Source organism: Magnolia sinica, chromosome 15, assembly GCF_029962835.1.
Source record: "Magnolia sinica isolate HGM2019 chromosome 15, MsV1, whole genome shotgun sequence".
In the NCBI taxonomy this organism is placed as follows: Eukaryota; Viridiplantae; Streptophyta; class Magnoliopsida; order Magnoliales; family Magnoliaceae; genus Magnolia; species Magnolia sinica.
Genome location: NC_080587.1, coordinates 71478017 through 71496076, shown reverse-complemented (window position 1 = coordinate 71496076; position 18060 = coordinate 71478017). Strand labels below are relative to the sequence as shown.

Genomic DNA, 18060 nt, shown 5'->3' with positions numbered 1-18060 from the left:
TATCGAAAAGTGCATGCAAATGTGCTCCAAGAACACATGCATATTATCAAAACTCGACAAAGAGCTAACATTTCACCAGTAGTAGATGGGACATCAGGATAAATGGTACTTCAAGAACTCATTGAAGCGACTCAGAGGATCTATGAGTAAAACATTAAAGCAAGAGCATCTATAAAAGGAGAACAGAACTGGAAATTCTTAAATATTTGTTAGAATAGATTAGAGTATTCTTCCTAGATTATGGTATTCCTATATTTGTTAAGATGTGAATCTACTAGCATCTCTCAAGATCTCCCACAAGAGACTACATTATGGAAAGTACAACTTGTTTATTTCTATGAGAATAACATCAATATATAGAAGAGATGGGAGATCTTGAGAGATGCTAGTAGATTCACATCTTAACAAATATAGAAATACCCTAATCTAGGAAGATTACCCTAATCTACTCTAACATCCTCCTTGAAATTCAATGTGCTCTTTAAGTAATTTGAGTTTGAAAGGTATGATAACCATTGATTCAAAAGGCAAAAGACAAATTCAATGACGACATGAGGTGAGCATGAGGCAATAAAAAGACAAAGTAGTGTGAGGCAAGTAGACACTTCCGCTGACTTCTGCGCAATGTTCGAAGTATTGGTATCACTACAAGTTTCGATGGCCGGATGTATGCACAATATCGATGTCACTGATAATATCACCAATAACCAAAAAATGCAGGAAAGCATTGGGAAAACATGGAGAAAGTTGTGGAATTTTTCAGCAAAACTTCAAGAGAAGCTAAAATACACATATTTGCATATTTATGAATAAAAAAGTTGTGAAATGAATGTATACATAATAATTTTCCATTCAATGGAACCCTAAAAGCATGTGTTATTATAAGAAATCCATCCAACCATCCAACCTTCCATCCACACATCCATTGATAATTCAAAATATCGAAAACACGTTATATTTTGCCGAGAAATTGTCGACAATTGGAAAGGAAACGAAAAATTGTGGTCTCGATATCACTCATGTTGTGATAATGATAACATCGTGATATTATCAATCATATCCTCTACGAACGTTGCATAAAACCATGCGCCCATAAAAAAAAAACATTTTCAATAAACAGATTTTTAGCGATATCAATACATTAGCAATATCATCAAAATATTGTTGATACACTAGCAATACAAGCGACACCCGGAATTTACATAGTTAAATATATTAACGATACATTGGCGATACTTAGTGATACATCATTGATACATGGAATTTCTGATACTACTAATGTTATCTGTATTGCCAAGCCAGATATACAAATAATCTCAAGGATATTTCGATAATATAGGGGACATCTCAAACAATGCTTCTATGATATGAACCATTGCCACTTCAATGACTAACAAAAGATCTAGTTGCACTTCTGGTGATTGGGATTTCACCCATTGCTCTTCCAGTAGATACACTCCTGATGGCTAAGAGTTCAACTTTTGCTCTTCCAATGGCACTAAATGCTTCAACCTGTCCAATCAAAATGCTATCAAAATGCCCGGCACAATAATGTCTGATTCAAACACCCGACGCAATAACAAATCCGATCAAATGCCTGACACAAAAACGAGTTTGGTCCATATGCCCCACACATGCAAGTCCAGTCCAAAACACCCAATACAAATGAAACGCATATTGTCAAAAGGCCTATTAGGAAGTAGATACAACTATTGTATATGTCAAATCCACTCTGTCAATCAGGAACAATGCATAATTGCACATAAAACTCAAAGTTCACACATCATGGCCTGCCTAAGTTTTAGACCAGGCTGATCCATACCTGGTGAACAATTTTGGTGAAAGATACACACCATGATGGCCCCTTCCAAGGCCTATGGTTGGGTCCCATCCCCATTGTTCCCTATAATATGGCCCACCAAAGTTATTGATATGTACGGTTTTCCGGTGCATGGTCTACAATCGAGGAGCACAACTAGTGAACGGAGTGGATTTCAAATATACAACATGGTTGGCCCAAAAAGCTTGGGTGTATCATGTGTTGTATAAAACAGTTGATGTAGATGATTCCAATCCTTTTGATGCGTTGCACTCATGGTCTTATCTATTCCATCTAAACTATGGGGCACCACTAGGGATAGAACATCTTTTGAACTAAAATTGGTCGAGCAGTTTTAACCATTCATTTATGGATATCAAGTAGACAGTTAAAAATAAAATAGCTACTGGTCATGATCTCTTTTTTAATTTATCTTTCATCACTACCCATAACGATATGGAATTACAGAAGCCATCTTGAATTTCCAGAGATTAAATAGAAATGCAAAATTCAAGTTCTATGGTGGCCACCATGTAACTGATAATAGAATAAAAATTAAAAGAAAAAAATAATTACGAAGTACCTTCAGCTGCTAGTCATCGATTTGTTTAATTAAAAGCATGTGCATCTGCGGTCCAAACTACATCTTTCAAGGCAGCTGAATAATTCTCATAGAACTGCATGTTCCAATAGGAAAATATATTAAAAAATATAAAAACCATCGGTCAGTTTGATTGTTAGGTTAGTCAGTTCATGTGCGAGAGGTTATAGGAGCGACCGAGTTTCAAGTTGACTCAATGAGTTCTAGAATGGGAAAATGAATTTTCCAATGCATTACCACAGTAGATTGCAGAATCCTCCCAATTTTGGGGCCAATTTCAATTAACTTCTGGGGTTTCTGAGAAAGGAGGTTTCAAGCCTGCTTTTGTGGTCAACTCAGCAAAATGAATCAGATTGTTTTTGGTCAAGTCAGCATTTTAGCACCTATTTTATCGAGCAAGAGATAAGATGGAGGTTTGTAGAGTGCATCCAAATGCACAAGATCAATTGACGTTTGGACCAAAACAGCATTTAGGACTCAAAACCTTTTGCAGGGTGCATCCAAACAGGCCCTTAGTCTGAGACAATTAACCAATATAATTTTTAAAAAACTAAAAAAAAAAAAAACAAAAAAACAAAAAAACAAAAACAAAAAAAAAAAAAAAAACAACAACAACAAAAACAAAAACAAAAACAAAAGCCAAATTGCCCATTGACAATGAAAATTCTGGTTAATAACAGAAGGACCATCTAATTTCCTAAACCATGTGGTACCAGATGATTCTCACCAAATGTTGTGAATTTGGTAAATTCCAAAGTTTTCCCTGCAATACTTGAGATTTTATGGGGCAAAAACAGAAAATAATAATAATGATTATTATTATTATCCTTGAGTGAATGGAATGCCCCAGAAAAAATCAAATTAGGAAGAGAAATATAATGGCTGCTTGCAGGAGTACCCTCGAGAGAGAGAGAGAGAGAGAGGCACCAACGTGACATGCATGCAAGAACCAAGCTGTCCATCAGGTGGGACAAACATGTATGGAAAAAAAAAAAAAAAAAACAGTTGAACAAAATTGCACAACAGCCCATATTTCAATATGCGTATGGGTCCCACTTATAAGCAAGACCAACCAGACTTTTCGACCACAACACAAATGGTGGGGCCCACCTGATGAGCAACCCGGATCTTGCATGCACATCCCATGTTGGCATATTTGGTGAGCTAGTACTCGTATATCTAAAATGCTTGTGCCAGAAGGTTGTAAAATACCATTTGCCTTCTCAGTTTGTAAGGGTGGTTGCCTTCATTGACCAGAATAGTTGATACTACTGGCCCCACTATCGATGGCCCCCCAAGCAAGAAAATGAGCAAATGAGCAATACCCTATCAAACTCAAGTGTGTCACCTCCTGCTTTCTTCATTTCGACCACAGATAACAAAGGCGAGACTTCAAAAACCTACACAGATTTTCATCAAGTATCAAACAAAGAGATATCAGCAAAGAAGTGAGGGGGGGGGGGCAGGTGTCCTGATTTGAAATCATGTTGAGTAAATAGGGTCCAGTTAGGTCGGGTTGCGGGTCAAGTACAAAGAAATTCAGGTTGGGTTTGGACTGGGCCCCTTGGATTGGAATTCAAGTCCAAACCAGTCGCAGGTTCGGTCTTCTTGTGGCCGGTCAAGCTCGGGTGAACCCTCAAACCTGACCCAACCTGCCCGAGTTGCACCCCTATGTGCAACCCTAGTTTGTGTAAATTTTTCAGAACACCCTAAATTTCAGAAGTTGAATAAAGTGACCCAAGCATTACAAAACATAATTAAAATGAGAACGGTTTTTGTTCTGTAGTATGGAAACTTTGAAAACCGCTCTATAAACCAGTCACAAAAACAGTTTGACAGGAAGCTGTATGTATGACTTTTTTGAAATTGCACACAGTAGTTGTACAAGAGTTCCTCAGAAGTGCATGGCAGACACATAAATGATTTGCACCACGCATCTGGGAGGGCCCACCATATGCATGGCCCGAAAAGAGGACAGCTCGATGTTTTAAACCACTCAATCCGAACAAGTTCTCAATTACACAGTGGTTCATCAAATAGGGGGTCTACCTGGGCTCTTTTTCTTCTTTTTTTTTGGCCATGAACCATCAATTGTGTAGCCGGCCAGGCAAACATGGGTCTTGTACATGTGACCACATCCCCACAGGAACTCTCATGTGTACTACGGTTTGCAATTAGCATACCACTGTAGAAGATAGATTTGGGACTATATAATACAGGGGAAGTTATTTGAAGCAGTGGCATAGGATGATGCTTGACATGCAGGCACTCAGAAATTTTACATGTGGCATACATTAACTCAATTAAACTGACTAAATTATGGAACCCACTGCTTCTAAGAAACTGTCTGAAATCATTTTGGTTGAACAATTCTAACCTTGATTCATAAACGGTTGTTAGTAGAAATAGGACCTTTGGATATTTTTCATTTTAACTATCCACTAAATGTCCACCAATCTGATAGCCACATAATCAAATATACTTAATTGTTGGTTCATGATACATCTAATCTGGGACACGTAATTTGGCCTTGAATTACTTGTACGCCACATGCAATTTCTAAGTAATTAACATGTGCCTGTGTATCATCCATCACACTCACCAGAGTATCAAAGCTTTTCTCATAATACAATGCAATTTCTTTCAAGTCTTGGGTAGGAAAAGTTCCAGATACTGCTTAAATAACAAAAAATTACATCAAAATGAAACAGCTAAAATTAAGAAATATACATTATTCCCACTGTAGAGATCTAATGAAAGATCATCAAATGCAATGCTCTGGCACTTTTGGTTTTTCAGTTTGCACAAGTGGGGCCCATGTTGAGGATCTAAACACCTGATATTATGGGCCCCACTGCAGATGGCCCATGCGCTAAAGACCTCCCACATTGGGAGAATCCCAACCTCGAAAAAATACAACAATGGTATCCATTTAACCAAAAGAAGGCCAAATAATCTACCGGTCGGATCTTCGCAGCTGAGGGAATTTTGGTGCATAGGCCACTCATGGCGAAGCCCATCATATCAACAATTTGGATCACCGAACCATTGGCCGCACTTGTACAGAATGAAAAAACCTGAAGAGCATTGTACAACCTTTCTACCCAGGCATATTATAGTACCTCTATGCATATTCCTAAGGACGCCTCAAAAGATTTATTTTTTTATTTTTATTTATTTATTTGTCAATTTAGGGGCATTTCTATTAACTCTTGAATCTCAAGTAGGTTTGAAAACATTTCTTCCTAGAGAGGCTTCAGTAGTTTTCCTCAAATAAATAAAGATCATCCACCCACCTCTGTAGAGATAGTGAGATGTCCTTTCCGACCCAAGTCACGTCCTTCTTGCCTCATCTTCACCTCATCAAGCATAACACAAATAAGTATACAACATTCAATATGCATCATATTTTCCAGAGCATTGACACAGCAAACAGTAAAAATTCTCTTTCCAACACTAAGGGTCCATTTGGATAGGGGATCCTACAAAATTGAGATTAAGCATAATCCTGATTTTTCTAAGCCCCACACCTCAATCTCAGATTTGTTGCCATAAAGTCGCAATTTCCTCCTCATAAGTGAGATTGCCCAAGTTTGAGGGAAAAAAAAAAAAAAACTGAAACACGCTAATTGCAATGATGCGAAGGAAAGCATCATTTTAATGTGGCGAATCTGATGTGGAGGGCATGGGACTACCATACACAGGATTACCCAAACGGACCCTATGTGTTTCCAATGCATCACCATCTTAGCCTTTCTCTAAGCAACTTGGACTTGGTGTTCCAAGGTAGATTGGTAATTGGGCTACATGGTATGGGTAGTCCTTTAAATCGTCCTTGACTTATGTTGTGGCCAAAAGTTAGGTCGTCCCATCATCAACCAGGCCACATGCAAAATAATACATCAACAGTTAAAAATTTGACCACTTGGCCCTATTTGCCCTGCATGTCTAGTCCACCTGATGACAATGGAGGTGCTCGCTTTTTTTTTTTCCTTTTCTTTTTAGACAGGTAATCTGGGCTCGAACCCAAGACCACAACATTGAAACACGCCCTGTCTACCATTGAGCTAGGGGCTCAAACCCATGTATGTCCCGCAATTAATTTATCATAAGCTAATAAATAAAAATGTCAACCTTGTAATCACACCTCTTGATACTAAAACCTAGTGGCTTCGCACTTTCTTCCATCTTCGCCATGATTTCAGATGCTGAACATCTCAAAGTGAACCTCATCTATCGTCTTACACCCTAAGACAAAGCAGCAAAGGCATATTAAAATAGGCGAAATATACTATGCAAAATGAGCCCATTAAGGCTTTACTCATGCAAATGGAAGCCTACTTAAGTGGCACAGCTGCATGAGATCCTGCGCATTCCTCAATAAAGCAAGCCATGCATGCATCACAGCCCAAAAATCTATAGAGTTTGATCATCAAAATGACTAAAGCGCACATGGACAAATGAATGGTTGAAAAAGATTGATCAACAGCCAACACACACAGGTGTGGCCCACCCAATAAATGACGGGGATCAAGCGAGTCTGCCACACTCAGTTATATGCCCTTGGATTCTCGTGAAAAATATGACAGTTTCGAGTCCTTTTGAAAAAGTCTGCCTTTCTTCATTGACAATTGCCCATTATATAGGTAGATTACCAGCTATTTAGGGAAGAAATACAATAGATTACAAGCTATTTAGGGAAGAAATACAAGCTGATCTTCAGCCCCTACCATATATACATCTATCTAAATATACTGTACAGCTAATATATCCTAATTAAGAAAGGAATAAATCTGTATAACTGTCATATCAGTCAAAGCTGTAGATATTAGCTGTAAATCTGCCATTAGCTGTAAATCTGCTGTAGATATTAGCTGTAAATCTGCTGTAAATCTGTAAATCTGCAAAGCTGTAAATCTGTAAATCTGTAAAGCTGTAAATCTGTAAATCTGTAAAGCTGTAAATCTGCTGTGTAGATTGATATTTCCTTTGACATCCCCCCTCAAATTGATGCTGGTAAATCGACAAGCATCAATTTGCTAACGAGAAAATGATGGCGCTGACGTGGCATGGATTTTGTGAAGATATCGGCGATCTGCAAAGTTGTGGAGATATGTGGAAGAGTGATGACTTGATGATCATAGGCTTCCCTGATTGAGTGACAGTCAACCTCGATGTGCTTGGTGCGTTCGTGATAGACTGGGTTTGCGGCAATTTGGATGGCACTAGTGTTGTCAGCATGGAGTGGAGTAGGATGTACGGGAATGAAACTGAGCTCTGTGAGGAGACCACGCAGCCAAATGATCTCGGAGCATGCTGCAGACATGGCTCGGTACTCGGCCTCAGTAGATGATTTGGAGACGTGGTCCTGCTTCTTGCATTTCCAAGAGACAAGGGCATCACCAAGAAACATACACCAGCCGGTAGTAGATTTCCTGGTGTCTGGGCAGCCAGCCCAGTCAGCGTCACTATAGGCTTGTAGCTGAAGTGAAGAACCGGAAGGGAAGAATAAGCCACGAGTAGGTGTCCCAAGAATGTAGCGAATTATGCGGCGGACTGCAGATAGATGGAGATGCCTCGGTGCTTGCATGAATTTGCTGACGGTATGAACAGCATAAGAGATGTCTGGTCGGGTAATGGTTAGATAGATAAGACTACCAACCAACTTCCGATAGGTAGTAGGATCCTCAAGAAGCTCTCCTTCATCACGTCGATATTTCACATTAAGTTCCATGGGAGTGTCAACCGAAGTAGCGTTGGTGAGACTGGCTAGCTGAACTAGATCTTGACTATACTTGTGCTGATGCAAGAGGAGACCATGCGGCTGATGATGCACCTCTAAACCCAAGAAATAGGTGAGCTGGCCAAGATCTTTCATGTGAAATGTAAAATTCAACAAAGTCTGAACCGCAGAGATTGCCTCCAAGTCAGAGCCAGTGATGACGATATCGTCCACATAAACAAGGAGGACGACGATACCTGTGGATGTCCTTTGTAGAAAAAGAGAGGAGTCATACTGACTTTGAGTGAAAGAAAAACTAAGCAAAGTGGATCGAAACTTCTCAAACCATACTCTTGGTGCCTGCTTCAAGCCATACAAAGAATGTTTCAGTTTGCAAACATCAGTAGGTGAGGAAGTGGGCATACCAGAGGGAAGTTTCAAGTAAACGTCTTCCTTGAGATCACCGTGGAGAAATGCGTTCTTAACATCCATTTGATGTAAGGGCCAGGATTGGGATGCAGCAAGAGCGAGTATAGTTCGGACAGTGGTCATTTTGGCGACCGGTGCAAAGGTCTCATCATAGTCGAGACCATATTCTTGTTTGTTGCCAAGTGCCACTAACCGAGCTTTGTAACGATCTATGGACCCATCGGAATTAAGCTTGATAGAAAACACGAACTTACTGCCAAGGGGTTTCACGGAGGAGGGACATGGAACAACATCCCATGTTTGGTTTTCTTCAAGTGCGAGAAGTTCGGTTTCAATTGCTTTTCGCCAACACTCATGCTCCATTGCCTGTTTATAAGATGAAGGAAGAGAAATAGACGACAAAGTGGCTGTGAAGGATGAAGGAGAAGAGAAACCAAACCTATCTGGGGGTCTACGAACCCGAGTACTGAGTCGGAGAGAGGGAGGTGCAGGTGCTGAAACAGGAGCAGCAGTCGGGGAAGAAGCTTGAGGGGGCTTAGGAGGTGCTGAAGGTTGGTGGGAAGTGGCGATGGAGCGTCGTCGATACACTAGGAGAGGTTTAGAAGGGACTGGATCTGCAAGAGAGTTAGGAAACATAGGCAAAACAGAAAATGAAGGAGAAACATAATCCTGATGGGTAGAAAAGAAATATTGATTTTCGAAAAAAATCACATTTCTAGAAACTCGAATGCGACACAGATTTGGATCATAGCAAAGAAAACCTTTCTGCTGTACTGAATATCCTAGAAAAGCACATTTAATTGACTGAGCCGTAAGTTTTGTGCGTTCATGTGCAGGAAGATGAACATAACAGACACAACCAAAGGTACGAAGGTTAGAATAAGTTGGAGGGTGACCAAATAACCTGGTGAAAGGTGAGTCATGGTTCAATGTGGGAGAAGGCAATCTGTTAATGAGATGGACAGCAGTGGAAAGAGCTTCACACCAAAATCGAGAGGGCGTGGAAGATTCTAACAGAAGAGTGCGAACCACATCAAGAAGGTGACGGTTCTTCCTTTCAGCCACTCCATTTTGTTGAGGTGTCGAAGGGCAAGACCGTTGAGAGATGATGCCATGATTCTGTAGGAAGTCCTGAAACAAATGAGACATATACTCACCCCCATTGTCAGAACGAAGGATTTTGACATGGGCCGAAAATTGTGTCTGAATAAATGCATGAAAAATCTTAAAAACAGAAAATACTTCGTCTTTGGAATGAAGGAAATAAATCCATGTGAAACGACTATAGTCGTTAATAAAAGTGACAAAGTATTTGTAATTAGCATGCGAAGTGATTGGTGCCATACCCCACACATCACTATGTATCAGATCGAAAGGTTTGACAACATGCGGTGTGTGAAAAGGAAAGGGTAGAGTTTTACTTTTGCCAAGTCTGCAAGAATTGCAATCAAACTGAACAACACTAAGAGATGGTGTTTCATTATTCCTAAGAAAACCAGATTTCAATAAAGCATGAAGTACATTAGAGTTTGGATGTCCGAGACGTTTATGCCACGCTCGGTAATCAACATGAGCAGAATTACAAGCGACAAAAGGCAAAGAAAAAGAAGACAAAGGAAATTGAAGAGGAAAAAGACGTCCCACTTTAGGCCCCCTCGCGATCATCCGCCCTGACTGTTGATCCTGCACAACACAACCAGATTTAGAAAACTCTACTTTACAATCATTATCAACTAACTGACCGACAGACACAAGATTGGTGGTAAGATCGAGAGATACGAAGACATCAGTGAGAGAGGAGGAAACATCACCAGTGGCCGTGATAGGTAAATGATTGCCATCAGCAGTATGAATTTTGAGATTTCCAAAATATTTGTTTACATTGGTAAGAGAAGCAGCATTGTTTGTCATATGATGGGAAGCCCCGGAATCAAAGTACCAAGGAGATGATGTAGTGAAGGGTTTACCTGAGAGTCCTAAAGCTGAAAATGCAGAAATGATCATTTGTTGAATCATGTCAGGGGTCACGGGTTGGACTGAAACGGGAGCAGGAGCAGGAGCACTTTGTGTTGTATTCACCAAACTACCCGCACTAGAAGAGCCAACTGAGACAGTATATGCTGTCTCCGATTTCTTAGGGGGTCGAGTTGGGCATTCCTTGATGATATGGCCATCCTTTTTGCAATAGTTGCAGAATTTTCGGGAACAGTTTGCAGCATAATGACCAAATCCCTTGCAACAGAAGCACTGAACAGTGCTCATATCCCTGCTTCGTGGCCTGCCTTGTGCTGCATAGGCTACAGGAACAGATGTAGATCGTCGTTGTTCCATGGTGGTTTGAGTGAGAAGGCGCTGTTCCTCGCGAAGAAGATCATTTAGGCATGTATCCAAGGAGGGGACAGATTCTCGGTTCATAAGATTGGATCTGGTGCCTTCAAATTCAGACCTTAGTTTCATTAGAAATTGATCCCTCTGAGTAGTTTCATGGACAGACTGAACAGAACTAAAACCTTCGGATGGTAAGTCAGCATAAACTATATCAGTGTATTCAGCCCAAAGATTAGTGAATCTAGAGTAAAAATCAGAGATAGAAAGACTATCCTGTTAGAGAGTGGCCAATTCATGTTCAAGCTGGAAACGACGAGCAGTGTTTTGTTGACTGTAGACCTTCTTCAGGTATGTCCACATCTGAGCTGCAGTCTGAGAAGATCGAAGGTTCAAGATGATGTTGGGTTCAACGGATCCCAAAATCCATGCCATAACTTGTGCGTCCTTGACTTCCCACTTGGCGTGTCGGTCTTTGTCTTTGTCTTTGTCAGGAGCTAGGTTACTGCCATCAACATGTCCCCACAGCTCCTTACCTTTGACGAAAATCCTGAAATGAAACGCCCAAGCAGAGTAGTTCTTGCCATTGAAACGAATCAAAGAAACATCAGACTTATCGGAAGACATGAGGTCAACAGAACTAGAACAAGAATAACCGAGACTAAGAAACTTGAGAGCACGAGACAAATGGAAATTTAGAGCTATATCTCTGATACCATGACAGTTTAGAGTCCTTTTGAAAAAGTCTGCCTTTCTTCATTGACAATTGCCCATTATATAGGTAGATTACAAGCTATTTAGGGAAGAAATACAATAGATTACAAGCTATTTAGGGAAGAAATACAAGCTGATCTTCAGCCCCTACCATATATACATCTATCTAAATATACTGTACAGCTAATATATCCTAATTAAGAAAGGAATAAATCTGTATAACTGTCATATCAGTCAAAGCTGTAGATATTAGCTGTAAATCTGCAAAGCTGTAAATCTGTAAATCTGTAAAGCTGTAAATCTGTAAATCTGTAAAGCTGTAAATCTGCTGTGTAGATTGATATTTCCTTTGACAAAATAGAATATACAATATAATTTACAGGCAACACAAAAACTATGGTGCTGTTTTGAACATTCCGGAAATCCAAGCAGATGGGCCCATGCATCCATTCTGAATGAGAATGCAAGTACAAGAGGTACAGCCCATTATCATCACATTCTCATTTTTTGTCATCTTTGTGGCTTGGAGCATTTTGCGCATCTCACTGCCCACATTTTATGATAGTTAACTGAATGCAAAATCATTTTCACCTTTTCACTGTTGGAAGATCCAAAGTATGTGTTAAAACATTTAACAAGCACTCTCTAACTATTACAAACAATCCAAAAATAGGAAGAGAAAAGGAATATAAATTTTCAAAAAATAATAATACTAGGAAGCCACTATTTACACCCATCTTGTTTGATACAAACACCTTTTTGTTTCTACTTTGGGCATTACAATAACAAAAGTAGGAAAAAAAATAAATAAATAAAAAGATCAAGAGTAAACAGTAACCCAAAAATCATGACCATCCGGAACTCAAGTAGGACACACCCTAGGAAAAAGTTGGGATGGGACAATCACCATTAGTTATTTGTAGGGCACACTATGGTGTGTATGCGTCATCCAATTCATTCATTTGATGTGTGTTGAGGGTCAAATATTGTATATTAGACCCCAGTTAATACCTGATTTTACAAACATGATACTGTTTAACGCTCTATTTTAATCGTGTTTGTGTTGCAAGGTGAATTTAAGAGCTTTGGACTAAAAAAGGGTGCTAAAAGCATGGATTTAAGACGCTAAAATTACCAAGGCAAGGGATGGAGCTTAGAGGATCGAGATCGAAGAATTTACACGCCAAAGATTCGAGAAAATTAAGTGATTGAAGAAAAAGAGGCCTTAAAGACATCCTGAATGCAAGATCACAGGGTTCCCACCATCCGTTTGGCTTGAAACTTTATATCTGGCCTGAGGACCCTAAATTAACCATACATGTCGAAATTCAGCCCTTGGATCTTTGCGGAAATGGCCCAACGGACAGATCAGCCCAAAAATCATCAATCTGGGGCCCACCTGATCTCTGGATATGCTTCAAACTTGGGCTCAACCTCTTAAATTGGATGGAAGGATGGATGAACGGAGCAGATGTATCAAAACATCAAGGTGGGACCCACTCTATGTGAGTGCGTGTGCACAACACACGTGCACCTGTTGTGCACCGAGCCAAAGAAGTTGGTCAACAAAGTGCTGACCAACTTCTTTTCAAAAATTTGTAATCCTGCCTGCGGGAGGAAGCAAAAGCTGCGGACGGCTCTTGTGGGCCATCATCATGATTCGACGGTCCGATCTAGACCGTCCATTGGAATCCCACAGGCCCTCTTACCAAGGCCTAGGTGACAGAATTCAAGAAACAGCGAGGATGGGTTTCTAGTCGTTCAAAAGCAGGATGGACGGCAGCAAGAAAGATTCTATAGGCCACACCAAAACCTATCCAAAACAGTCCCTTCCTGACTAGTTTTTCTAGGGGAGTCCAAGGAACGGAGTGGATTTCTCTTCCAGAGCTGATCAGGGGCCCACCGATCATCACAGCGTAGGTCCGTTCGCAGGTCCTGCGTCCGAGAAATCCGAAAATTTGGGGTGATTGTGAGCCATTATCCGTGGTCGGTTGAGTGATCCAGACCGTCCAAAGTCTCGAGAAGGGGATCACACATCTTCCTATGGTATTAGAATGAGTGGATTAGATGATCCCTGTCCCGAAAATCCACGTCAAACACAACTCATCTCGCTTTTTCTGCTGCTGCTGCGCGCGCTTTCACCACCGACTCAATCCACACAACCGACTTCCAGGGCTTATAAAAGAGAGAAGGGAGAGAGAAAAAAGGGGACCTCGGGCAGCCGTGGAGGCCAAGGACGTGAGTAAGACGTGGAGAGAGAGAGAGAGAGAGAGAGAGAGAGAGAGAGAGAGAGAGAGAGCTAGCCGGCTAGGGAGTTTTTCTCCTTCTTTCTTCTAGTTTTTTTTCTTCCTTTTCCTTTTATGCTTTTAAGAGATTTTAGTCCATCATGTCTACGAATGGCTAAACCTCTTAGCTAGGGCTAAGAGGTGAAGCTTGTAGCGTGATGGGATACTCTCTATGCTTTTGATTCATGTTATGTTGAACTGACTTTGATTATGGTTTGATTTTAAGGAATATTCATAGTTTTTAATGGTTTGTTGTGACTTAAATTACAATAGATCTGCAATAGCTTTGAGTATGTTCTTTTCATAATATTACAGGGATTGTGAACTTGGGAGCCCTGTTGTTCACCATCGTCTCCTGGCATGGTTGGATGATGGAACCCTTCCTAACGTTCATAACTATTTCAAATTGTTCGTGGATTGGTTAAATTTTGTTGTTTGCTTTGTCTCATGGGCATGGTTTTGTGATTGAATCAATTCTAATCCTCATACCTCTCGTCTCTTGAAAACTAGATCAAAGGAAGTTCAGATTTGATTTTTAAGGTTATATCAAGCATAGATCTCCCTGATTTCTACAAGTGGATCCTTGGCACCCTAGTTTCCCACCTTTGAATTTTATAGTTTTAGTTTAATCATTCACCATTATTCTTCCATATCCACTTAATTTAGATTAGGTCTTTGCCTAGTTCTAGTTCAAGTTATTTTCAGATTACGTACAAGGTTCAGTCCCTGTGGATTCGACCTCGGTCTTACCGAGATTATTACTACATCACAACCCTATACTTGGGGTGTGAATAAGTTTTTGGCGCCGTTGCCGGGGATTAACGGTTACATTTTTTGAAATTAACTGGTTTTAGAATTAGGTTAAGATCAGGGTTTATTTTTAGGAATAGGTTTTCTGTTTGATTTTTAGAAACTAACCTAACTTTCCTGTTTTGTAGGACCCTGATATAGGCTTTCTGATTTGGTAATCTCTTCCTGATTTTTCTTCCTTTCTATTTCTAGATTAGGATTTGTGTTATATTTTTAGAAATTTTCTTAATTTGTTTTATATTATAGACTTCTTTTATTTTTAGAAACTAACTTTCTAATTCTAGGTTAGAACTTTTCTGATTAATTTTTAGAAACTAGGTTAGTTATTTCCCTTTTTAGAAACTTTTTCTAATTTTAGAAACTGAACCATCTTTTTAATTTTTAATTTTAGAATTTTTATTTTTAGAAACTAACTTGTTTTGTTTTCTTTTGTAGGATTTTAACATAGGAACTTCCAATCTGGTAACTTCTTTCTAATTTTATCTCTTTCTATTTTTAGATCTCTTATTGCTGTAAGATTTTTCTTTTATTCTTAGGATTAGATTTAGAGTTAGGGTTTCACCATGCAAGAGTTGGAACGTGTGTATGCTGAGATAGCTAAGAAATCTTGGAAAAGTTTTTTGATGTATGATGATTATGATGGGAAATAGCCTATGCTTCAAATATTTTCTGAAAATTTCTTCAACCAATTGAAATATGATGCTCCACCGATTAAGAAGTCCTTCGGTGATTATCTGCAGGAAAGTAATTGCATTCCATGAGTTAAGAAAACAGTACATGATTATTGGAATGATGATGCGTATCAACTCCCGACCTATGACCCGTACAATTATAATCAGTGGAAACAAAAATATTTCGAAGTTGAGTTAGTAAAACATCATGGTAAAAACCCTCTTAGATCAGCCACTTTTGAATATCCGCCAGAAACGATCCAAGAGGAATCACCTCAAATTTACACCGACTATGTTACTGACACGAGGAATTATTAGAAATACTTGAATCACGACTCGATAGGCTAATGGAGACTAATTCATCCCAACCGCAACCCAAATTACAAATACAGTGCAAGAAAAGTGATGTCAACTCGACACATTAGAGAGATGAAACACCAATTGATTTTGTTGATTACTCCTTTGGATTCCCTACTTATGATGAGATAATGGAAGCTAATTCGTCCCAGCCACAACTCAACCTAGAAATACAATGCGAGGAAAGTGATCTTAACTCGCTTTTGGCGAACTCTGGAATTTTGAATGAAGAGTTGAATTGTACTAATGAGCATACGGTTCAATTTCACGATGAGTCGATCTCAATGACGGTCCAAAGGAATAATCAAGAGACATTGTTGGTTTTCAAATATAATGATATTGACACACTTCACTCACATGACACACCTAATTTTAATAATGGGGAAGAGGTAAGTTTATTCGAACCTCAACCCAATCTAAGAACAGAATGTGAGAAAGGCGATCCCATTCCAAGTGTGTTCTGCATTAAATTGGAAGATGGTGCGTATTGGGATTCAATCTCAAGTTTGGCTCATATCAATGATCAAGAGGTTCAGGAAGTTGTTGACCATAGGGATCTACTCCACCTACCTGACATGGCCAATTTAAATGTGGGGGACGAACCACTTTCACCTAAACCTTCCAACCTTTGTGGTGCATGTTTAGACCACTCCTTTGAATTGAATGATGATATGATTTAGGAGATGGATGAGCCGCTTGATATGACTCTGGAAGTTGAAACCACCCAGTTGAGGCCATCATCTGAGTTATACACTTTTAACGATTCAATGCCTATACTGAATAGCTTCAATGAACAGAGTGTGTTCACATCAATGCGTCGCTTATTAATCCTCAACTTGTTTGTGCAGGGTAAGAGCAAGAGAGCATGCCTCCATTCACTTCCAAAGATGATGGAATCCTTGGGCAAATCATCACACACTTCAATGTGGACAATGAGTCACTCTTAGCTGAATTTCCCAAGTCTTTGAATGATTGCTTGACATATTTTACAGATTCAAACGAACCTATGATAAAAGAAAAAGTGGATACCTCGCAAGGCAATACCTCGGGAGTTGTCACGGACCGAGAAAACCCTTATTCTGAAGCCCCTCCTTCCCCACATGTTGAATGTCGACTATTAGAGGAGGAGCTGGAAATTCAGCCAGAGTTTGAAACTTCGGAATGTGTCGAGACTACATTACTTTCTGAGAATTTTTCTGAATTTCATCCATGTGTAGTTTCTGATTCAACATGGGGTACTAACTCTGAAACTTTTTCTGTCACAAGTGAATCATATATACTTTGGACACCTCAGAAGATTAAAAGGAAACCTTATGTTGAGGTATATAAATTTCTCTGAAAATTCATGCACTAGGGCATCCAAGCCTATTGCCAAAAGGGCTTTTGAATGATCTTATAGAAAAACCTATTGAGAAATTTATCAAGATATTGGCCGGAAGAGGAACCTTACGACATGACTGAGTAGTTTTTCCCCTACTTTCATAGGACTAAGATAGTTTGCTTGATGTCGTTCTAGGATAGTCGGCTTTATGCCGTTATGATAGTTTACTTGCCCGTTGTTTTAGGATAATTTGCTTTTGTTGAATGGAGTCTTGTGCCGAACTACCGTCACGCTGAAATCTCTTTGGAAAAAGCCTCTTAACTCCTTCATCAGGTAATATCATTCCATCACTTCTCCTTCAATTTCGTTGCCTCATGTGCATGGCATGCTTATATCTTTCACATTGAGGATAATGTAGATTTTAAGTTGGGGGGTGTGGATTAGGCAACCTAATCAGTGTTTTCTCAGTCTTGAGCAAAAATTGTGAAAATTTTTAAAATTTTTTCTGGAAATTGATTTTTACGGCTATCTTTGATTTAGAATTATAAGATACGTAATGTTGGTGAATTATGACTCTTGGATTCAATTACTTGGTAGATTTCACAGATAAGTTCAAATTAGTAATGTATGATTCGAAGTTTTAAACATTGATTAAGTTATGATTTCACATGTCACATCTCGCTTACACATTAAGGTTTTAATTTGATATTGAATTGTTAACTTGGTAATTATTAAGCATGGAAGGAATTGACCTGGAGAATTTGTCCATCATGTTCAATAAAAAGAAATGAAAGAGAGAGAGAGAGAGAGAGAGAGAGAGAGAATACCCAGCAAAAAAACAGTTGTCGTCGAAAAGGGCTACCTATTAAAGATCTTTAAAGAGATTGACATATCGTGAAAGCCATCGATGGAAAAATCAAAAGCTGAAAGAATGAAAAGTTGAACTGTAAGGCAAGTTTTGGTTTAGGTTATGGTTATCCTGAATGCTCTTGTGATTATCAATGTT

General features: G+C 39.4%; 1 protein-coding gene and 1 pseudogene across 1 annotated transcript; both read right to left on the bottom strand.

The window, feature by feature from the left end:
* Nucleotides 1-1106: 1106 nt before the first annotated feature.
* Nucleotides 1107-18060, bottom strand: part of LOC131226988 (CBL-interacting serine/threonine-protein kinase 23-like) — a 28197-nt pseudogene continuing 11243 nt past the window's right edge.
* On the bottom strand, nucleotides 10066-11663 carry LOC131227270 (uncharacterized). Its single transcript, XM_058223040.1, has 2 exons — nucleotides 10539-11663; nucleotides 10066-10254 (listed from the first exon to the last, which is right to left on the bottom strand). Exons 1-2 carry the CDS (start codon nucleotides 11026-11028, stop codon nucleotides 10217-10219), a joined length of 528 nt encoding a protein of 175 aa, XP_058079023.1. The 5' UTR covers nucleotides 11029-11663; the 3' UTR covers nucleotides 10066-10216.